Genomic DNA, 22,854 nt, shown 5'->3' with positions numbered 1-22,854 from the left:
GGAGGGAAAAGACCCAGTTTTATTTCATTAAAATGGGTCTGATCCTGCTATCACCGGGGTCTCTCCGTATTCCCATTCCCTGTCGTGGGAGCAAGGGTGCAGATTTGAAAAGAATCTGTGGTGGTGGTTGGTTTTAAAGAATATTTTTGGAAATGAATATATATATCTATAAATGAGACTCTGTCCTTCCATCAAAGAGACTCCAGAATTTCTCCCTTTGTTCCATTTCGGAAATCAACAGGAGCCTTTTCATTGGCTTTGGGGGTAGTTGGAATATTTCCCTCCCGCTGGGTATTTTTATCAGAAAAAATAATCTGATGGCAAGTCGAAAGCGGCTGGAAAGGAAAGAGAATTGGTGTAAATCCGGTGTCGGGTTTGGCTGGATTTACACCAGCGTCCCTGGAAAAGGTTCCCCTCCTTGCATCGGTGGGGTAGGAGACATCCGCCTCAAGGATTTTCCTGCACACAGCAAAAAGAGATAGTGAAATGCTGTGGCATTTCCAAAAGAACCCCCCTGCCCTCCACCCCCAAAAAAATGGTGCTGGCCCTGATCTCACCACCTGCGCCCCAGCAAGGAGAGATTTGCTTTCCTGTTCTAGTTTTGTCAGATGTTTTCCTTTTAATGAAATTCCTTTTTCCCCCTTTGGTGGTTGTGAGTTTCCACTTGCCAAGCGGTTCCTTTGCTTCGTTTGTACAGAAATAAAAACTTTTTTTGTTGCTAGACGTCGAGCTGGCTCAGGAGGTGTTTTACTGGCAGTGGTGCCCTCCCCCCCCGGGCAAGGGAATTGGAGCTTGTGGAAACAAAGGGCAGACAGAGCCAACAAGAGCCAGGTACCGTGAGGGCATCTGCCGTTAGTGCCTCCCCCAGCTCTGCCAGCACTGGGCTCCCCCCACCAGCTCAGTCCCGACCCGCAAGCTCCCGTTGCTGTTCCAGTGCTGGGCTGCCCGCTCCAGCAATGCCGCTGCCCCTCAATCCTGGCCTTCAGTCCCCACCCCCATCCCGGCCCCCCTTCAATCCTGGCCCGCATCAGTCCCTGCTTTGCCAGCTCTGCCAGTGCCCCCCATCCCGGCCTGCAGCCCCCTAGATCCCCTCCTCTGCCCTGGCCTGCCCCTGGCCGATTGCACCAAGCTCCTCAGCACTTTCCTTATCGGCACCAAAGGAACCTCTGAGAATATAACGCCGGCGCTGATATTCAGCTAGCGCTCGACACCCTCCAAGCCCGTTACAGTCGTTTGGAACGGGGGACGGGCGATGAGACGGGTGAACTCCTTTCCGCGGGTCACTTGAGCAGGGCTTCCCGTGGCCAAACTTCCTACTCAGACCCCTTGTCCTTGGGGCTTCAGGCCCTGCGGGGATCTGTACGGGGTGGGCTGAATCCGAACCAGCGAGACCCGTCGGGACCGACAGGGGGACAGTCGGCTTATTTCGGGGGGAGTCCGGATCCTTCACTGCAGTTCTTGCCACTGTAATCGTTAGAGAGGCAACCGGCGTTTAAATAGGGGAAGCGGTGTGAGCATTGCCGGTGCCAGGGGAAACTTCAGCTGCTCTGGCTTCTGGCTGGGCCCGAGTCCTCGCTTCCCTGCTTCCGTTCTGTGCTGCTGGCGCAGCGTCGATTTAACTGGGGATTCGAAACCTCCGATTGCCCTGTTCCCAGGCCATTCCCTCAGCGTCCGGGGACTTATTCCTGGTGGACGCAGGCGTAGCCAGAAGCAGGCTCACTCGTGTGTGCACATGTGCGGAACTGAACCCGCAGAGCGACGGGTACACGGCACTCCTGCTTGTTAGCGGGGCTCCCAGCTGGGCCCCAGCCTGCATTGAAAGCGAGTTTTGGCTGTGCACGGAAAGCAGGATCGGGGCCAGCCTGTGGCCAGCCGAACTCCAGCTGTTCCTCTCCCTCACAAATCCGGTGGGTTTTTAACTCTTCTCGGGGGCAGTTCTGTTTCCAGAGCTCCAGCTTCTTCCCTGCGTTTGCCTCCCAGCACTTGGCTTGGTGTTAAAATCATTTATTAATTTGTGAAAGTTGCGAGCAAACAGGGCGGTGGGACCCGCTGCTCTTTCGCCTCGGCTCTGGCGGCTGCGTTTTGCTGTTGCCAACAGTTGCCCAGCAAAAAAAAAAAAATAAATTAAATCCACTGCAAATCAGCCCTTTTCTCTCACATTGTATGTGCGGCTCTCCCTGCCCAAATCCAGGCTCTGCATCCTGGGCAACTACTTTATTTCCCTTTCTACAGCTCTCGGTGTTGTTTGTGTTCTCTGCTCAGACATGAAAAAATATTTGAATGCGGGCTCCTTTTTTTTGCAAATAGAAACCTGAAAGGGCTAGTGAACCATGATTCAAGTGTCTGAGGGGAGCCTCTTTCTTTCTTAGCATTAATTAACTCAAGTTCGTTAGGACATTGAGTCTGCTGCACAGTTTTCTCTTGTGCGGACTAAATCGGGTCAGAGAGGGAAAATCGTACCAAGCAAACACTTTGTGTTGGAGCAGAAGAATGCGGAGAGAAAACAGAGCGATATCATTATTACACGGCGGCAGATTTGCATGCGTGGGGTTTCCTAGAGATATAGTGCTATGGGGCAGACAAACTCCGGACGCCTCATTTGGAAGGGTTGGAACTGGACTCTGGCTTTTGAACAGCATTGGGTCTGCTACGCAAACGGGGAGAGACCCTGACAGAAAGAAAGAAAGACGCTCTCCTCACAGCCAGCTCTGGCTCAGGCTGTCGAGAAACAGACGTGTTCTTCTGGGTGTATGCGGGGCGGGGACAGGGGGCAGAATAATTCGAGCTCTGAGCCCCCTGAGCCGTGGTAGAAGAGATGGGCAGAATCCCTCGAAACTACCTCCCCGGTACGTAAGGGGCAGATGTCCTGCTGCTGCAGAACTGAGCAGGAATAACCCCCCTCGGTTAGTTTATCAGTCAAGGTCTCCCCCCCCCCCGCAAAAAGTTTGGCCCCAGTTTCTTAAAAGTCCCCCCATCAGTGCAAGTGGAAGCCGCAGGCCAAGGCGGCGCAGGTCTTGCTCGCCCTGCAGAGAGACGAAATTTATGTGCTATTCATTCACCGGGGCAATAGTTTGCCAGGGTGCCAGTGACTGTTTCTATGGCAACGCCGAGAAAGCTTGACATGCCGCTGCTGAAAAAGAGAGAGACCCAAAATGAAAAGAGTGTGTGTGCCGGGGGGCGGGGGGGAGATAAGATCAGGAGTCGGAAAGTTTGACTTGGAGTTATTAAAACTCATAAACTATCTCCCAGGCCTGGGAGACCCGCCCCCCGCCCCCCGCTGGGAAGAAGCAGGAGTCGGGAGTTTGCTGGCTGTAACCCGGCCGGGGGGGGGTGGGGGGGTTAAAAATGACCCCCTCTTTGGGGGTGTGAATTGAAAAAAATCCTATTTAGTACAAAGATGCCAAGTTTCGCAGGTGTGGGTCGCGCGGGGTGAGCTTAGCTGGGGGCGGCAGAGAAATGCAACCCCCCCCCCCCGAATGTGTCTGCATGTTGGGGGACCAGGGCGCATCCCCCGCTGGGTGGGACGTCCCACGGCCAGCTCTGGCCGTGCAGTCGGGTTATTTTCCCTGGCTGGATCTTGGCCTTCCTTTTCCCCTCATCCTTTCTTCCTCTCTCCGCAAGCTTCTGCCTTCCTCTCTGCCTCTGTCCCAGGCCTTCTCTTCCCCGTGAAATCCCTCTGCCAGGCCGTCCGCCTTTTCGAGTCTCTTCTGCTCTACTTCTTTCTTTCTCTGAGGGAAGCATTTCTAATAATCCGCCCTCTTTGCGGCTGTCGCTACCAGCTGCGGGTGCCAGGGCCCAGAACCCAGCAAGACCGAACCCCCGGCCCGCCGCACCGACCGCTGCCTGGCGTCGGGGTATTGACCCCTCCCCAACCCGGGGGGTGCCTCGTCCACCCAACGGAAAGATAGCCTCCCCTTGGGCACAGCGCTGCCTGGCGTCGGGGTATTGACCCCTCCCCAACCCGGGGGGTGCCTCGTCCACCCAACGGAAAGATAGCCTCCCCTTGGGCACAGCGCTGCCTGGCATCGGGGTATTGACCCCTCCCCAACCCGGGGGGTGCCTCGTCCACCCAATGGAAAGATAGCCTCCCCTTGGGCACAGCGCTGCCTGGCATCGGTGTATTGACCCCTCCCCAACCCGGGGGGTGCCTCGTCCACCCAACGGAAAGATAGCCTCCCCTTGGGCACAGCGCTGCCTGGCAGAGGCCCGGCTCGGTTGTCAGAGCTGTTTGGGGAGTTGCCCCATAGATGGGGGTGAGGGTTGTGCTTAGATTGGGGACCCTCAGTGGGTTGGCACCCAGGCCAGTATCTCTGCCCTCTCTCCTCTGCCACCCTTCCTTAAGAGAGTCCAGTAACGGTGCTGCCGTGTTTCAGGTTGTTACTGCCGTCCGCGGGGGTATTTTACTGAGGGGAACCCACCCCTGTTAGACACGGGAGCACTGCAGGGCCCGGCAGGATGGGCTGAGATACGGCAGCCATCGGCGTGGAGGAGAAGGCACCCGACAGCCCAGCGGTGGTGGCGTTTGCCCGTGGAACGACAGGAGGCTCTGCGCCGAGCGGGCCGGTTCCCGTGGCACAGCGGATTGGGGCTGTCACATACCCGAGTCCCTTTATTTTATTGTTTTTAACTCACAAGGGTGGCCCCAGGCCAGCCCCACAGATGCCAACCGATGCCCGGCCAGGCCCATTCCCGAGGGTGCTCTGAGCGGGAGCCCAGCGGAGCGGGCGGCTGGCTGGAGGCGGGTGAGCGCCCTTAGAAAAAGCCTCTTCATTTCTTGTTGTCTCTCCAGCTTTGTTCTGGGTTCTCCGTTCCGTTTCTCCTCCTCCCTTGCCACTTTCTCGTCTTCTCTTCATTGGTTTCTGTTCCATTTGCTTTGTCAGCCCCTGGGTTTCTCCTTCTCTCTGTTCCCCCCACTTTTTATTTCCATTTTCTCCTTTGGCCCCTGCTTTCTCTTCCCCCCCCACCCCCGGCTGTTTAATTTCCATCTGATATTCCCCCACAAAGCCCGGCCGGCTCCCGTTTGCTGGGTGCTGTTACACTAGACTGGGCGTTCATTACACATGGACTCTGGGGGGGTGTTTTACATGTAAACTATTGTTGTATTTTCCTTATGGAAACCATCCCCGACCAGGGGCAGATCCCCCCTCCCCCGAGCAGCTAGCACCCAGTAAATCCCCTGCCGTAAGTGAGGGCTCTGGAGTAGGGTCTAAGACCTGGTGACTTGAACTCGGAATAGTTTCTTCTGGAGAAAATCCTTCGTTCTATTTTTTCCTTCTTCCTCTTTCGCTTTCACTTTTTTCTTTCTTTCTTCGCTCTCCCCTTTCTTTGTAACTTCCACACTCTCCCCCCCACCTCCATGGCCCCCCCCTCCCCCTGCACCATCTCTCCGATGGAGGAGAGGAGGCAGGCACAGGTATTTTGTACCCCCACCTTTGGCTCCCCCCAACCAAGCAAGAGGGCGGGAAGGGGACAAGACACCTTTGTCTGGCTCCCCGTGGGGCTGCCCCCCAGGTCAGGGCCTGGCCACAGGTGGAGGCCTGAATTGCTCCCCTAGCAAACAGCGTATTTGGGCTTCCTTGTGCGTTGTGTGCAAGGGAAGGCTTGGAGCCGGGGAGTGCCGTACCCTGCTCTGCCGGGCTGCGGCTCGGTTTGGGATTGGGGGCGGGGGGGTGCCGTACCCTGCTCTGCCGGGCTGCGGCTCGGTTTGGGATTGGGGGCGGGGGGGTGCCGTACCCTGCTCTGCCGGGCTGCGGCTCGGTTTGGGATTGGGGGCGGGGGGGTGCAAGGGAAGGCTTGGCGCCTGGGGAGTGCCGTACCCTGCTCTGCCGGGCTGCGGCTCGGTTTGGGATTGGGGGCGGGGGGGAGACGGGGAAATGACAGCCGTCGCCCCCCACCTCGGCCCTCCCCCACAATCCCTGCTCTCGCTTCCTTGGCAGCCTGCTCGGGAGCTGGAAAGCTGGCAGCAGGGCCTGGGCCTGCCTGCGGGCGTCGGGCTAGAGCCGCGGCGGGTTAGCCAGTGTGCCGGGCCCGCTCTACCTGTCACCGGAGCTCTGCCAGGCCAGCGGGCGGAGGGCTCTCCACGGGGTAGGGATGCTGCGGTACTACGGCGACGGCGGCCGCGTAAGTGCCTGGATGGATAGACGGGGGGGGGGGGCATTGGGAGGTTGGGACCGAGCCCCCCACTTTGGATAAAAGAGCTGCCATTTCAGCTAGCGTCGCCTCTGCCCTGCGCCCCCTCCAATGCCTGGATTTATAGCCGGGTGCTGCCCGGGGGCGCAGCCAGAAAGGACCGAAAATCGGGGCAATTTTTTCTCTCTCCCTCCCATTTGTTTCTTTTAATTTTCTCTCCTCTCTCTTCCCCCCCCCCGCTCAGGTGTCTTCTTCTCTCCTCCACTTTCTCAATCTTCCTGTTTCTTTTCTCTTTTCAACCCCCTCCTCTGGCTGTTTCTTTCCCTTCCCTTCCCTCCCCCTTCTTTTCTCCCATTCCTCCTCTCTCATCCCCTTTTCCTCGTCTTTCCTGGGTGCCCTTTTTCCCCTCACCTTCTCCTGCTTTCACAGGCGGCTTTTCCACTCGATGCAGCTGAGCGTGCAACACAGACAATAAATAGTCCTGCCTCGAAAAGAGGCGACGTCGGGAGGGATCGTCGTTAGAAGAGACTAGCTTGGCATTGGAGGGGACTTTAAAAATGTCGGAACTTTGCACACACACCCCCCCCGTCTCCCCCAAGGGTTTTTTTGCTTCATAGGATTTTTAAAAAAAGTAAATCGGACCCTTTAGGGAACTGGTCTGTGTGTTATACTGGCGAGTCACTTTGCCACCCGTGCTAGTGTCTGTACACGCTGGGGTCGGGGTAAGGAGTTAAGTCAGTCGGCATCTGAATTTTTTTTGTTTGGAAAAAGTAATCGTCCAGCTTGGCAGGGGAGAGAGCCCGATCGGGTGCCCGCAGAAAACCCTCAGCGACTGTCGGATTGGGCCCTCGGTTAGGATGCAAAAAATCTTTAACGTGATGGTGTTTTTATGTGCGGTTTGGATGGGCGGGTTTGAAATTGACGATTCCGCTGCTTAGAAAAAAGTATCCGTGGCTTTAATCCGAACCTTGTGTGTGTGGTGGGGGGGGGCAGATTTGGAACGAAATCTTCTTCTGTCCTTTTTTATAAATAGACGGAGAGAGAGAATGCGGGAATGAGAGACACGGAAAGAGAGAACAGCTGCTTTTTCCAAGGCCTTGTGGGACTGCCTTTTTTTTTGGTTGTCGGGGTGGGGGTGGGGGGGCAGTGAAGAACAGAGTTTTTTATTTATTTAGCAATATTCTGCCAGGCTTCCGCACGCCAAATATCCACCGCCCGAGAAAAAAAACCCAATCGCGGCTGGACTTTGCTTATTCATTAGATATAAACTTGTCGATTTGGCAAATTGTTTTCAGTCTCTTAACTGCACAGTCTCTCTGTGCCACCGGCCCCCCCTCAATACAACCCCCCCCCAGTTTCTGCTCCGCCGATCCCCCCCACCCCCCGCCTCCCTTTCGCTTTGATGCAGCCATTGGCTGGTCTGGAAATGTGTCTCCTTGCCAAATACGTGGATCCTTCCTCTCTCTTTCGCTCTTTCTGTTCCCCCCCCTTCTGCTGGCATTGGCGCAGGCAAATGGTTGGGGACCGAGCATGAAAGGAGCGAGCGAGAGAGTTTAGGAGGAAAAAAGGAAAAAAAAAGGGGGGGGAAGGGAGGAAAACAACAACAAAACCCCCCAAAACCAAAACAAAACCCAGCCCAAAAGCCTGAGCACTTTGGGTTTTGCCAGCGGCCGAGCGCAGTCGATTCCAGCACGGCGTCCGTCCCTTCCCCTAGGCCTGCGTTCACCCTCCGCCTGGGCAGAGGGACCGACAGCGAACTTGGCCTCTTTGCGCCTTTGCCAGCGCCGAAAACCCTCCCCCCCCCCCCCCCGCCTGCCACTCCTCTCCCTCTCCATGGGCTTTTTTCTTCCTTCCTTCCTCTGTTTGTTTGTTTAATTGTTTTTTCTATGGGGGCCGTTGTGTGAATTTCTGATTTCTTTATTTTGGAGCTGCCGTGGGGGGTGGTTTCTCCGGTAGATTATTGGGGTGCTGGATCCATCACGCGCTGTGTCCCACACCTCCATCGTCAGCCTCCTTCCTTCCTGTATTTCTGTCCCTCCGGCCCCCTCCATTCCCTCCGCCCCGAGAACTCAACCAACCGAGCCCCCCACTCTCCCCTCCCTTCCTCCTCCCTTTAAAATTTCTACCTTCCCTCCTCCTTGTCCCCTCCTCCCCCTCCATCACACAGCCCCCACCTCCTTTTCCCTCCCCCCACACCCCGCAACTCTGTTGAGTCCAGAATTTCCGAATCGGGTGCTTAGCTTTGCTGGAATGAGACGGAGCAATGGTAATTATTTTGCTTTTTCTCAGATTTTGTTTGAGGGGGAGGCAGCTTTAGAAAGAGCAGATAACCCCCCCCCCCACGCACACACACACATACCTGCTGGCAAAGAGGTTAACCCGAGAATTGAGGTATGGGGGGGGGCAGACAAGGATGGGGTCGGGGGCCAATTTTGTCTTTAACCCCGGTCTTGCCAAGGCAAACTTTATCGTGGTTATTAGTGAAAAAGTAGCTAAATCTCGAGTTTCTAGTTCTGATGGTGAATTTTCTTTGGCCTTTGTGAAATTTAATTTGCAGCTGGGGGGCGGGGGGAAGGCAGAAGATGGAAAAGATTTAAAAAACGAACACCCACCGCTGTCCCAACTGAGGTGGATTCTCTTCCGGGCTCGTCTTGTGTTGTGTGGCTGGCTCGGCCGCGCTCTGAACTCGGTTCTCCGCGCCGGCTCTGTTCTCGGGATTGGCCGATGCGACTGGTCGGGAAGGTTGTGGGTTTTTTTAAAAATTGCATTCCTCCGTTTTCTCGTTCTAACCTTTCCCCCCCTCTTTTGTCTCGTTCCCTCTTTTCACCCTCTTCCACCACCCCTCTAGGATGAATTCCACCCTTTCATCGAAGCTCTCCTCCCTCATGTGCGTGCCTTCTCCTACACATGGTTCAACCTGCAAGCTCGGAAGCGAAAGTACTTCAAGAAGCACGAGAAGCGGATGTCCAAGGATGAGGAGCGCGCTGTGAAGGATGAGCTGCTGGGGGAAAAACCGGAGATCAAGCAGAAATGGGCATCGCGGCTACTGGCCAAACTCCGCAAAGACATCCGCCCCGAGTTCCGGGAGGATTTTGTCCTGACCATCACCGGTAAGAAAGCACCCTGCTGCGTCCTCTCCAACCCGGACCAGAAGGGCAAAATCCGCAGGATTGACTGCCTGAGGCAGGCCGACAAGGTTTGGAGACTGGATCTTGTAATGGTCATCTTATTCAAAGGGATCCCGCTCGAAAGTACTGACGGGGAGCGGTTGTACAAATCGCCACAGTGCTCCAACCCCGGCCTCTGCGTCCAGCCACACCACATTGGAGTCACAATTAAAGAACTGGATCTTTACTTGGCGTATTTTGTTCACACTCCTGGTAAGTCCAATGACCCCCCACCCCCTTAACAACCGTCCCCCATCACTGCTGCTTGTTTTGAGACTGAATTGTTCAAGGGATCGAGCTGTTTCTTTCTCTCTCTTTTTTTTTTTTAATTCCCTCCTTGAACATTTGTCTCTGTAATTAACAAATTGGCCTCTGTTGTTTATCGTGCAAATGTACCCTCGGCATCAGCACCCTCAAGAGTCTGGGCAATCTGGGGTGGTTGGTAGCTTGCCCTCATCTTCATACGCATGATCCCTGGTGAAAAGCCCCCTGTTTTGCACGGGGATGTGTGCTTGTGCGCACACGCCTGTGAAATGCCCACTACTGTGCAAACGGCAACTTTAAAAAAAACCCAAAAAAAACCGGGAAGAGAAAGGACTCAGGATGTGGGAGGGAAAGCAGCGCAATTTCATTCCGAGGGGATTTTTCCTTTCCCTTTCGCTTTGATGGGCACCGAGAACCCGTCTGGAGTTTGTCGCTTTCTTTTGTCGGCTGGGTTTTGGGGGTTTGTACCGATGGCATGTGAACCGCAGAACATACAACTCGGCAGCGCTGGGCACTTTTTCACTGTGTGGCGGTGGAAATAATCCTGCAATTTCAGTGGGCACTGTCCCAGGCAGGAAGCCGGTTCTCTCACTCTCCCTCGGAGGGTTAGTTACTCACTTCTTTTCAAACCCTCTTGTCATTTGTTCCTGCCCCAGACACTTTATGTCTTTCAGATTTTCCCCTCTGTCTCCATTTTATTATATATTTTTTTGAAAGTGGGTGTTTCTTTGGGGGTGGGGTGGTGTGTTCTTCACTTCCTCCCTTTGCGATTTTTGTGTTTTGTTTTGTTTTGTTTTCTCTCCAATTGACAGAGAAGGGCCTGGTTCATGTTTAGCCTTTGCCCAGATACGCCCAATTTGCTGCAGTTTGAAATCCAGACTGGGGGGTGGAGTGTAATTCTGTCTTTACATTTGCTCAACTAACTTGTAATGAAGAGATCGATCAGAATTTCCTCCTCCTCGTTCTCTTACTTTCCCCTTCTGTCCTCTGGTGGCTTCTCTCCTCTTTCCCCCTCTCGTTCCTTCTGTGACTCCCTCTTTCTGTTTTTCTTTCTCTTCTGTTTTTCTCTCTTTCTTTCTCTGACCTTTTCTCTTTCCTCTTGTCTCTCTCTGTCTTTTCCTCCTCCCTTTCCTTGGATCTCAGCATCCCAACTTTCCCCGCTCTCTCTCGCGGGCTTGTCTTCAGAGAACAGAAAGGGACACGGGCAGACCTGAGCAGGATCCGCTCTTTAGCCCTGCTGGTTCTTCGCAAATTTGCGAGCTCCTGTCTCCCGAGTGGTTTGTATTTTATATCCCCCGCTGCCCTCCCTGAGCCGATCCTGCCAGGAGGCCGTTTCCCCCCTGGTTTGTGTGCGTGCGCCAGGACAGCGTCTGTGTGCTTGGGGCTGGTAGGACCACAAGCTCGCTGACGTGCCGCTCAGGGCATGGAGAGGGCAGGCTGCCAGCCGCCCCCTGCACATGGCTTTGGGTGAGTTTAAAAAAAGAACAAACCCGCAAAATGAAATGAAACAGGGAAAGGTCAGGCTTGTAGATCCACACACGCAATTGCCCCGCACACGCGTGTGCACACACACGCTCAACATGCGCATGCACACACATAGCATTGACATACAAACAGACACTCACGCACAGAACCCCAGTGGGCACATGGAACTCAGCACACACAGGACCCCAATACACGTGCACATGGAACCCAGCGCACATGGAACCCCAATACACACGCACACGGAACCCAGTGCACACAGGACCCCAGTACACACGCACACGGAATTCAGCACACAGGACTCCAATACACATGGAACCCAGTGCACACAGGACCCCAATACACACGGAACCCAGCGCACACAGGACCCCAGTACATGCGCACACGGAACCCAGTGCACACAGAACCCAATGCACGTGGAACCCAGTGCTCACAGAACCCCAATACATGTGCACACAGAACCTGGCACACATGGAACCCAGTACACGCGCACACGGAACCCAGTGCACACAGGGCCCCAATACACGTGCACATGGAACCCAGCGCACACGGAACCCAGTACACGCGCACACGGAACCCAGTGCACACAGGGCCCCAATACACGTGCACATGGAACCCAGCGCACACGGAACCCAATACACACGCACACAGAACCCAGTGCACACAGGGCCCCAATACACGCGCACACGGAACCCAGTGCACACAGAACCCAATGCACGTGGAACCCAGTGCTCACAGAACCCCAATACATGTGCACACAGAACCTGGCACACATGGAACCCAGTACACGCGCACACGGAACCCAGTGCACACAGGGCCCCAATACACGTGCACATGGAACCCAGCGCACACGGAACCCAATACACACGCACACAGAACCCAGTGCACACAGGACCCCAATACACACGCACACAGAACCCAGCGCACACAGAACCCAGCGCACACAGAACCCAGCGCACACAGGACCCCCAATTCCCACGCACATGGAACCCCAACACATGCACATGCGTGCACACACACATGACCCCAATTCCCCAGACTCATGCATTTCCCCCCTGCAGTCCTGCCACACCCGCACAGCTCCCCAGCACCCACGGGTGCCCCCTCAGGGATGTCTGGGCATTGCCCGCTCAGCCCGGGCACTCCCTTCCCAGCGTCTCGCAAACAAAACCTGCTGAGCAACACAGTGGAGGCTGGGTTCATTTAGTGCCTACCTGCCGTGGGGCACCGGGTGTGTTGGGGCATGGGGGAAGCTGGCAGTGCCAACCCCATGGGCCCTGCCCCGGGGGGGATCGGTCCTGTGTCCCTCCACCCCTCGTTTCACAGACCAGGGAGAAGGCTTTGTGTTTGCCCCGTCCCCACCCGGCCCGCGAGGGCTGCTGGGCCGACCCGCTGGCGTGTGTGAACCATGGGGCCGTTCTCTCTGCAGGGGGCAGGCGGGGGTTGGGGCCACCGGTGCCTCTCTTCTGCCGCGCTCGCTTCCAAGGGGCCTGGGAGAGGAGCCGGATCCCTGGGATGCGGATTGTCTTCAGTCGCCCCCCTCTGGCCCCCTGCCCATGGGGCACCAGCCCCGGGCACCCGGGAAGGGATTTCCCCACAGCGAGGCTCAGCCCTCGCTCCCTCCACCCCTGTGCCTCTGGATTAGGAGATACCTGCCCCCTGAGGCAAAGCCCCGGCTCTGTAACCCACCCGGGATCTGATGGGGCCTCGGGCCCGAGCATCTTGGCAGCTGTTCAAATGCCACCGTGAATGTAGAGCGCGTGATGCCCAGCCCCCGCCGGCCTGGTTCGCACGGGGCCGGCCCGGGCCCATTGCCCTAGACGTTGGGGTGCGGAGGGGTCGCCCGCTGCGCCGGCGCTGAGTAGGGCCAGCAGCGCCAGCGTGTGCAGCTGTGGGGAGCCTACACCTCCCCCGGAGGTTTCATGTCGGTAGCAGAAGGCAGGAGCTCCCTGTCCCCAACCGCACCACTGTCTGGTGGCCCCAATTCACACCCCATCCAGGCCCCGTTCACACCCCCAGCCCCTCCCGAGTTCACACCTCCCCCCTCATTCTAGCTCTGTCTGTCTCTGCTCACACCCGCCTCTGTAGCTCAAATCACACCCCTCTCCAGCCCTGTCCTCCGTTCACACCCCTCCTGCTCTGTCGGTGCCTGTTCACACCCGCCTCTCTAGCTCCATTCACACCCCCTCTGGGCTCAAATCACACCCCTCTCCAGCCCTGTCCTCCGTTCACACCCCTCCTGCTCTGTCGGTGCCTGTTCACACCCGCCTCTGTAGCTCAAATCACACCCCTCTGGGCTCAAATCACACCCCTCTCCAGCCCTGTCCTCTGTTCACACCCCTCCTGCTCTGTCGGTGCCTGTTCACACCTGCCTGTCTAGCTCCGTTCACACCCCATCTGGGCTCAAATCACACCCCCGTCCAGCCCTGTCCTCCATTCACACCCCTCTTGCTCTGTCGGTGCCTGCTCACACCCACCTCTCTAGCTCCGTTCACACCCCTCTTTTTAGCTCTGTCCAACCCCATTCCCCCCCCCCCCGTCTCTCTCTCGGTACCAGCAGTTTGCTAACAGGGGGCTCTTCACTCAGGGTGGGTGTGAGAAGATCCTGTGGCTGGCGGCTGAAGCAGACTGGACAGGAGGTGCAGAGGGAATTAAGCCCTGGCACTACTCCCCCCGCACACCCCGCCCCCCGGAAATAGTTACTCCCAGACGGGACCTTTTCTAGGTCAGGCAGCTATGACTTGGGGCTGCTCTATGGCCCGGGGTGTCCAGGGGCTCAGATTAGATTCACAGCAGGGCTTTCTGGCCTGTCCCTCCCTCCTGTGGGGCCGCGTTGGACTTGCCTTGGACTCCTGGGTTCCCCTCAGGAGTCCCATGATGCTTCACGTGCTGTGTTCTCGGGGGAGCCTCGTGGAATGAGCTGGTGAATGGGTTGGTCTAGCAGCTTTGGTCGCTCTGCGGGGGTCTTGGGAGACGGGTTCCCCCCTTGTGTCCGACTCTGGGCTGAACTGCAGCCCCCAGCCCCAGTTCGGTGAGCTGCTGAGCTGTGCTCTGGGAGGAGAGCGGGGTCTAGTGGTCAGAGCGGGGAGGCAGGGCTGGGAGGCAGGACGCCTGGGTTCCCACCCTGCCACTGACTCACTGCATAGCCTCGGGCAAAGCACTTCAGCTCTGTGCCCGTCTTCAGCTTAGAACAATGGAGACCCCAGTGTAACCGAGGCCTCCCCTGCTGCATGCCCAGAGCTGGGGGGGGCAGTGCCCCTGGCACCTTTGCTGCGAGCCCAGAGCTGGGGGGGCAGTGCCCCTGGCACCTTTGCTGCGAGCCCAGAGCTGGGGGGGCAGTGCCCCTGGCACCTTTGCTGCGAGCCCAGAGCTGGGGGTGGGGCAGTGCCTGGTGCCCTCGCTGTGTGCCCAGAGCTCTGGGGGACGGTGCCCCTGGTGCCCTCGCTGTGTGCCCAGAGCTCTGGGGGACGGTGCCCCTGGTTCCCTCGCTGTGTGCCCAGAGCTCTGGGGGGGCCCGTCCTGCTGTCATTATTTAGCTCTCCGACAGCCCATCCCTGGGGTGCAGCCTCACCCGCCTGCCAGTCGAATTCTTGCAGGGCGGGGTGGGGTGGGGAGAACCATTAGCCAGGGATTTTGGGCGCCTGGCCCATCCCCCCCAGCAAATTCTTCCCCACCCCCACCTGCCATCCCAGGTGCCAGTTTCTGGGAAAGCCGCTGGCGCAGGCTCAGCCCGTCAGGGCTTGCCGGGCGCCAGGGTGCAAAGTGGTGGGTGGTGCCGGCGCCGAGCCGGGCTCCTTAGCTGTCCACTCGGAGCCCCTCGGTGCCCAGGGCACGGCGCCCGCCCTGGGCCCTTCCTGCTGCCCGGCTGGGCTGGTGGGAGGGAGCCCCCTTCCGCAGCCGGGGGGAGCCCTGGATCCTGGCTGGCTTGTTTCTAGGGTGGGGTCCGCGCCGCCCTCCCGCCTGGCTCTCAGCACCCGTCGCAGCTTCACCCGCTGCCCGCAGCGGCCGCTTGCCTTGGACAGGGCGCCGGGCGCTTGGCGCGGGAATTGCCTGGCGTTTCCTTCACCAAGTTCCCCCTCCCCACCGGCCCGTTGCTACCAGGCCTGCTTACCACAGCCCCCAGGCCCCTTCCCCTGCCGTTTGATGGCCTAACCAGGCAGTGCCCCCACCCCGGCTTACAGACGGGGACCGGGAGGCTAAGGGACTTGGCCAGGGTCACCCAGGAAGGGGGTGGCAGAGCAGGGAATTGAGCTGAGGCATCCCAGGCTAGTGCTCTAACCACTGAGCCACGCTTCCTCCCTCCTGCGTTCCCATCTGCCCTTGGCCCCGACCCTGCATGCCTGGCTCCTCTGCTAGCCCCAGTGCATGGGCTGGGAGCCCCGCTCACTCCTGGGAGTCGTTAGGGAGCCAGGTGCCATCCCCTTCCCCCAGCATGAAACCAGAGTCGCCCTAACTGCAGCGGAGTGACTCCAGATTAACTCCTGTGTCAGTGATAGCAGAGACTGGCGGCGCACCGGGCACAGCTGGGGGCTGCTACCCAGCGCAGGGCGGGCAGAGTCTGGCAGGGCACCGGGCACAGCTGGGGGCTGCTACCCAGCGCAGGGCGGGCAGAGTCTGGCAGGGCACCGGGCACAGCTGGGGGCTGCTACCCAGCGCAGGGCGGGCAGAGTCTGGCAGGGCACCGGGCACAGCTGGGGGCTGCTACCCAGCTGGCTTGTGCCCTGGCACGATCTGGCTGCAGTCTCAGTGCGATGGTCCCGAGGCCCGGCCGCTACGTGTGATGCGCCAGCTGCCCGGCCAGGGCTCGGCTGCTTTCCCTGCCTAGGTGCCCAGTTTGAAAGGTCCTTTCACAGGCCCCGGCCGTGTCAACACCGCGCCACAAAAGCCGGCTTTTATTCCGTGTTTGTTTTCATTCCCAAGGCAGGCGGGAGGCCGGCTGTGCCGGGGGAGCCCTCCCAGCACGAGGCAGGGCTCTGCCCCTCCCCTTCTCCCCGGGGGGGTTATCCCTGCTCTTCCTCGCCCCCGGCGCTGGGCTGGGGGGGGCAGCGGGGGGCCTGGGGTAAGGGGAGAGCTTTGCAGCTGCAGCTCAGCGTCCTGTGCCGGTAGCGTGGGGATCTGGGCTTTGCGGGTCGGAAGCGGCGCTAACTAACCCACCTCCTGCACTGCTCTGCGCCCGGGACGTTAACCAGAACCGCCGCCAACGGCCCAACCGGGCCAGTGAGATCAGAGGCAGGTCCAGCCGCCCGGGGCGGGTGAAGACCCAGGCCCACGTGCCAGCCAGTGGGACTGGTTTGGAGTCGCCCCGGTGGGGTTTGTGTGGGGCCGAAGGCAGAACGCCCCCAGGCTTGTCGCTGGGAAGTGCGGCTAGTGTCAGCAGAGCGGGGATCTGGCCCCGGGGGCGGGGAGGTCACTGAGTTCCACTTTCTCAAGCCCCCAGGGGTCCCAGTTTGATGTTGGCCGAGTGACGTTTCCGCCGGCCACGTCTGTCACTGTTCAGCTGCCCGAGGACCCCCCTTGTGTGGCCAGGGACTTGGCACCTGATCGTTCTGGGGCTCTGAGTCCGGACGTCCCCTCTGGGTGGGAACGGCTGGCGTCTCCAGAAGTCCTGTCCCTTGATCCCAGGCCTTCTAGCCGCCTGCTGCTCCAGACCCGCTGACCGTGGGCTCGAGGTGACTCCAGGATGGGGGGACTAAGCTCACCTCCATGGTCCCCACATGAGAGTGGATCATCTCTGTGTATCCCGGCTACGCTCCTGGGAGACTCGCCTGCCTAGGGAACCATCCCTCCAGCGGTGCCCGTTCGTACGGGGGCCAGCCAGTGGCGTTAAATAAAACACCACCCAGGGGAACTCCACTTTGCCCTCCATGAGCTGCTGCCACGGCTGCGGGCGGCCTGCGTAATGGACAGGTCTTTGTTATGGGCCAGGCTTGGGGAGCGGAGATGCCAATGCTCCCTCCTACCAGACAGCCAGGACTGGTACCCAGCGTGATGCCACCACAGCCCCAGGAGACACCCCCGTCCCGACCCTCCGGTTCCTGGCGCGGCCTGGCCAGTGTCCATAGGCTGCTCTGAAACCCTTGGCCTGACGGTTTGGGATCCGGTAGTTGGGTGCCGGAAGGAGGGGAAGATGTAACACCGGTGCCTGGCACCGGGCGTCTTTACAGGGCGCACGGCGGCTCTCGGCGGAGACGCTGCCGCCATCTTGTGATACCCAGGGCAGAGGCGGCGTGGGGAAAAGCGCCATCTGCATTCGGACCCCGATCCAGCCCCCCCCCCACTTTCCACAGCCGGGGCTCTGCCTGTGCCCTGGCCGTGGGGCAGGCCGACGAGTGGGGCTCCGCGGGGAACCTGGGTAACGCTGCCTTAGCGTGGCCACCTTGGCGATGGTGGCGAGAACTGCCCGGGGAACCAAGCAGCCCTTGGTCTGTTCGGGGGGCTCAGTGGGACCGCGCCGCTTAGAGCAGAGGGTGAAACCCAGGAATCAGTGCTGGGCACAAAGTGACGCCCGTCTGGGGCGGAGGGGGGAGCCCAGGGAGGAGCCTTCTACTATTCAGAGGGGAGGGAGTGGCAGGACTCCTGGGTTCTCTCCCTGCCCTGGGAGGGGGGTGAGGCTGAGAAGTGGGGCGGGGGCTGGGAGTCAGGACTCCTGGGTTCTCTCCCTGCCCTGGGAGAAGGGGTGGGGCTGAGAAGTGGGGCGGGGGCTGGGAGTCAGGACTCCTGGGTTCTCTCCCTGCCCTGGGAGGAGGGGTGGGGCTGAGAAGGGGGGCGGGGGCTGGGAATCAGGACTCCAGGCAGTGCGGGGGAAATACTAGGCTTTTCCCTGCTGCTGTGTCTGTGGTGGGGTCAGTCCCCTGCTGGGGGGGTTAATTGTTTGCAGAGCCTCTGGGGACTGTGGAGAACAGGGGCCTTGGAAGGAGGGAGCAGGCGGCCCCCCAGCAATACAGCCTGAGAGGCAGGGCAGGGAACCGCCCTTCTGGGGATCGCTGTCCTGCCCCGTGTCTCGGCAGGGCGGGGCCGGGCCGCAGGCCAGCATGGCGCTGAGCATGGTACAGAATGCAGCCGGCGCAGCTGGCCCGGGTGCCCTGAGCTCCGGCGCGTGGCCGTCAGCACTGCGGGGGGGGGGTCTCGGCCGCCCGGGGCCCAGCGTCTCTCCTCCCGCACCTCGGGCCCACCCTTGCCCTTTGGGGGGGCTCCCTTGAGCAGGGAGATCTCCTCCGAGCCGACCCCGCCTGCTGTCTTCGGCCCCCAGGACTATTACTGGGGCAGCTGGGGTGAAAAGTACCCAGACCCGGGATGCCAGTGGCCCCGCAGTTTGCGTTGAGAACCTTTGGTTACGTTTTACAAAGCTCTCCCTACTGTTTGCGCTTTGCCCGGTCCCGTTCTGGGGAGGCAGCGAAATCCGGGGGGATCCAACAGGCCCCACCCATGGGGTTCCCAGGGCTCCGTGTCCGCAGCCCCCTCAGTTGCTTGGAGAAACCAAACGACCTGTTACCGGGCTCAGTCCCCTTCCCCCATCTCTGAGCCTTTGACTCAATTCTAGATTCTAATGAGAAAACGGGACGAAGCTGCAGAATTCAGATCCTGAGCCCGAGCCCCTGGTTCATGGGCTGAGGTTGGGGGGTGCCCAGATCCGGGCCCACTAATCCGTGCTGCTTCCAGAAGCTTTTCTGCTTTGCCTTTTGCCCGGCTGTTGGCTCTGGGGCCGTGTCGGAGAGACGCTGAACCAGATTCTCCAAAGGGCCGATGAGGACAGAGGCGCGTTTGATCTGAGCAAATCGAAGTCTGGCTTGGTCCCTTTGAATGTCCAGTGGGATATTTACTCAGAAATTAGCGCTGCTCGTGGGGTGGGTCTGCAGCTCCGTCCCGATCGGCCCTTCCGAGAAACCCCCTTGTCCCCGATTGCCCCTTCTCGCACGCAGGAGCCAGTGAGTCGGAAACGAGCCGTAATATTTATTAAACAGGAACGCGCCCTCCCAGCGGCCTGCAGCGTTTGGGAGCTGGGGTGGTTCTGTCAGCTGGGGGCAGGCTGCTTGGAGGAGCTGAAGAGATACAAACTTCCTTCCCGGCTTTGTTCTCGTTTGCACTGATGTAACATCGTCGGATTTTAATGTCTTCCTGGTTCGTTCTGCTGCACTTTGCGCCACGTGTAAATTGGGTAGCAGCGGCCGTCCAGATCTGTGCAGGTGCAGCTCACCAGACAGGCCGGCCCCAGTACAGCTCGTTCTCGGACTTGCGTTGATTTACCAAATATGCCCCTCCATGACTTCAAAATGCATCAAAAGTGCTGCAATTTTAGAGAATCCGGCAGAAATCCCTCTCCTGCTCAGCTGCAATTACCCCGTCCATTTCAAATGCCTGGGGGAGAACGATCCATGCCACTTACATGAGCAGTGTCATTATTGCATTAATAGAATTACCTGGGGGTTGGTTTCTATTAATTATATTTGACACAAATTAGATTAATTGTGGTTGGAATTTTTTGTGCTGCTCTCGATCCCTAACCGCTTGCTTTATTCGTTCCTCAATCTAAGCTCGTTTTCTTTTCTTGTTCAATTATGTTAACGGCAACATCGAAGTCGGGTTGCTGGATTGAGAGCTCCTGGGGGCATGAGAGGAATTGGGTTGTGGCCGTGTGGGCGCTTTAGACTTGGAAGGATTTGACTTTTCCCGGCAAGCGTCAGTAAGCGTCGATTTCGCAGGAAAAATGTTTGTCAGCGACCCTCGAGATTGGCAGCGAGGCCAGGTCCGAGGCGGCTGCGTGAGAACATAGGAAAGTTTGCTGTAAGGAGATTGACTTTGGAGATGTGGACTGTGGTGTTTTAACGGTTAGAAAACTTTAACTCTTTGAATCTTAGCGTCTCCTGTCATCCTGTAATTATTGATTGGGCTCCACCCCCTCCCCCCCGATTGGCCCCCCCTGATCTCCCACAACTCTGAACGTTTAAATGGATGAAAATGCAAAAAGAAAAATGCTAAAACTCGTAATTTTGCACAACTGTGAACAGTTAAATTGATAAAAAATAGAAAAAAGGCTTAAAAATAAACAGTCACATGCTATCGAAAATGATACAACAAACTGAATTCTGCCACACCTCTTTATCACGAATGCTGATCAGTCATTCGTGGGTGGAATGTACTTCTGGATCCGTGGAAAGCAAGCGCCGCTGAGATCAGGAGGGGAGAGCCGGAGACTGGGCCCCCAACTCCCGTGTCCTCTGCACCAAGTGATCAAAAGTCATGAGTCAGGCCCACAAAAAATAACGAGATGCTTAAAACCCGTCCCGGCTGGCCATGTTTCTGGCAGATCTGCCAAAGCCCCAGCCCCAGCCCCAGCCCCAGCCGCTGGACTCCCCAGCAGAAAATTGTAAGATTGGCGTTAAAATCATGAGATTTCTTTAAAAATAATTAAGTGGAGGGGATTTTTCTTTCCCTTTGGGGTTTGGGTCTTTACAGCTGCAGCCAATTCACATTTTCAAGCTTTTCTCTGCACTGACAAGGCCTAGAAACATCTGGTTTTTGTTAGATGAAAGCCAAGATCCTCACTTTATCCCAGGACTCCAGGAGCTGGGGATTTAAAAACAGGATAGTGAGATCATGGGCAACACCGCAGTTAGACATGACAGGCTCAATGTGGAAAGATGACTAGATGCTCACAGGGGTCCTGTCTGCCCCTTACAATCAATGATGTTAAGAAATAATATATCAGGGGTTCCCTTTGTTTGCTCTCTGACCAAGTTGGGACTGAGTGAACTTTTCCCAAGTCCTGTTCCCGGCTCTCCCACTGGCCTGTTGGGTGACCTTGGGCAAATCACTTTGCCCTCCCATGCCTCAGTTTCCCCACCTGTACAGTGGGGACAATGCTCCTTTGTAACGCGCATGGAAATTGCCAGGTGAAAAGTGCTAGATAAGCGCTAGGGAATTAATAGTCTTGTTATAGTTTACTTGTAATGAAAGCTTTGATTCTCACATCATTGCATGACTCCAGCAGCTGGGGCTTTTAGAGAAACACCAGCCATGGCAAGACTCACAATAAAATCGCGAGAGGTGGCTGCACTGAGATCCTGTTTGTATCCCTGATTCTTCCGCCGGCTGCGGGGGTGGAGAGAACGCTGCGTTATCACCGCGTGAATTTCCAAGAAAAGGGACAAAACCGACAAATTCTTTAGAAGGCCCAGCCAGCACTTGGGAGCAGGCAGCTAAATTTAAAAATCCATCAAATTGTAAAAATAGCCAAGGGAGCCTTGTTTTTCTTTGCGGTGCCAGGAGACGGGAATTTGCCTGGTGAGCGTCATATTTCAGGGCACTGCGGCTTCGAGCTTGCAAAGACCTGTTGGATTAGTTTGTCCAGGGCCGGATTGTCCCCTGCTGTTTCTTTTCTGGTGAGATGCCCAGGGCTGGGTTAGTGTCTCACATAATCGGCCGTTCTGCAGCCTGCCGCCACCTCTCTGTCCATCCCTTTGCTCTTAGCTGATACCCCTTGGGCCGCTCCCGGGGCTGGTGAGCTGGGGGAGCAGAGTGGATTGCCCCAGCCCCAGGCCACTCCCTCCCTGGTAGTCCCCAAGGAGCTCTCAGCCCTGGACTGGCCTCACTGCTGGGTTTGTGGGGTTTGTTGGCTTTTCTCTCTGGAAGTAAAAATAATTAAACTTGTCCATGCCTCAGTTTCCCCATCTGTAACATGGAGGTTAACGATCCTGCCTCCGTTGTAAAGAGCTTCGAGATCTCTGGCCTCAAAGTGCTAGATAAGCGCTAGGTCGTGATTATGACGTGTCTCCTGCAATTCCCGCATTCTCACATGACTCCAGGAGCTGGGGCTGCAAGAAAATCACCAGATCTGGGGAGCCATTTGCTAAGATCAAGAGCTGGGTGTTAACCCCTTCCTCTCCGTGCCACTGAGGGCCACAGCACTTGCTCTCTTTTAGTGTGGGGCTGAGATCGTGACAGTGGATTGTGCGGCCGCTTTGTCTAACTCCTCAGCTCTGTACCTTGCAGCAACACGCACCGGGTCTGGTAGAACGTGCCACTGCCAAAGTCGGCAGACAGTTGGGCCTCCCAGGCAGGGGCGGCTCTAGGCACCAGCAAAACAAGCTGGTGCCTAGGGCGGCAAAATCTAGGGGGCGGCAAAAGGCTGGGGCCCCAGCTCATCCTGCCGCTGCGAGCCGAGGAGCGGCCCGTCCCCTGCAGCCGGGGGGGCGGCAGGCTGGGCCGGCGGACCTGCCGCAGTCATGCCTGCGGGAGGTGCACTGGAGCCCCGGGACGACTGGACCTGCCGCAGGCATGACTGCGGAGGGGGCGCTCGTCCCGCGGCTCGGCTGGACCTCCCGCAGGCATGACTGCGGCAGCTCAAGCGAGCCGCGGACCCGCGAACCGTCCGCGGCAGCCGCGGGGTCCAGCCGAGCCACGCGGGACCAGCGGACCCTCTGCAGTCATGCCCGCGGGAGGTCTGCTGCTCCCGCGGCTCCGGGGCGCCTCCCGCGCATGACTGCTTGGGGCGGCCAAAAAGGTAGAGCCGCCCCTGTTCCCAGGGCCGGATCCTCAGCGGGCGTGTGTCCGGTGCAATCCACGGAGCTCCTGTGCCAGAGGCCAGCAGAGAATCAGAGACCTGGGGAAGGGGAGGGAGACATCTCGGCGGGACGTCACTGCCAACAGCCAAAGGTTAAAATAGCCGGAAGACCTGGCAGCTCACGTTCAACCCCAATCCGCCCTGTAGGCGTGAATAGGGTGACCAGATGTCCCAATTTTATAGGGACAGTCCTGATATTTGGGGCTTTGTCTTATGTAGGCACCTATTACCCCCCACCCCGTCCTGATTTTT

The 22,854-nt window shown here is 58.0% G+C and overlaps 1 protein-coding gene across 19 annotated transcripts in view; it reads left to right on the top strand.

Annotated features, from left to right (window-relative positions):
- The window catches only part of NFIX (nuclear factor I X), a 211,685-nt gene that overhangs the window by 120,739 nt on the left and 68,092 nt on the right, over nucleotides 1–22,854 (top strand). For 16 of the 19 annotated variants that reach the window (XM_039513970.1, XM_039513957.1, XM_039513961.1 and 13 more), the window contains one exon: nucleotides 8,978–9,509. In XM_039513970.1, coding sequence (XP_039369904.1) covers nucleotides 9,092–9,509 — 418 coding nt within the window. In that variant the 5' untranslated portion in view covers nucleotides 8,978–9,091. Of the gene's footprint in view, nucleotides 1–6,033; nucleotides 6,121–7,645; nucleotides 8,396–8,977; nucleotides 9,510–22,854 lie in introns of those variants that run through there. The other 3 variants (XM_039513968.1, XM_039513955.1, XM_039513966.1) reach the window with 3 other exon arrangements.

This window comes from Mauremys reevesii, linkage group 25, assembly GCF_016161935.1.
Source record: "Mauremys reevesii isolate NIE-2019 linkage group 25, ASM1616193v1, whole genome shotgun sequence".
NCBI lineage: Eukaryota > Metazoa > Chordata > Testudines > Geoemydidae > Mauremys > Mauremys reevesii.
This window is presented reverse-complemented; position numbering and strand designations above follow the sequence as displayed.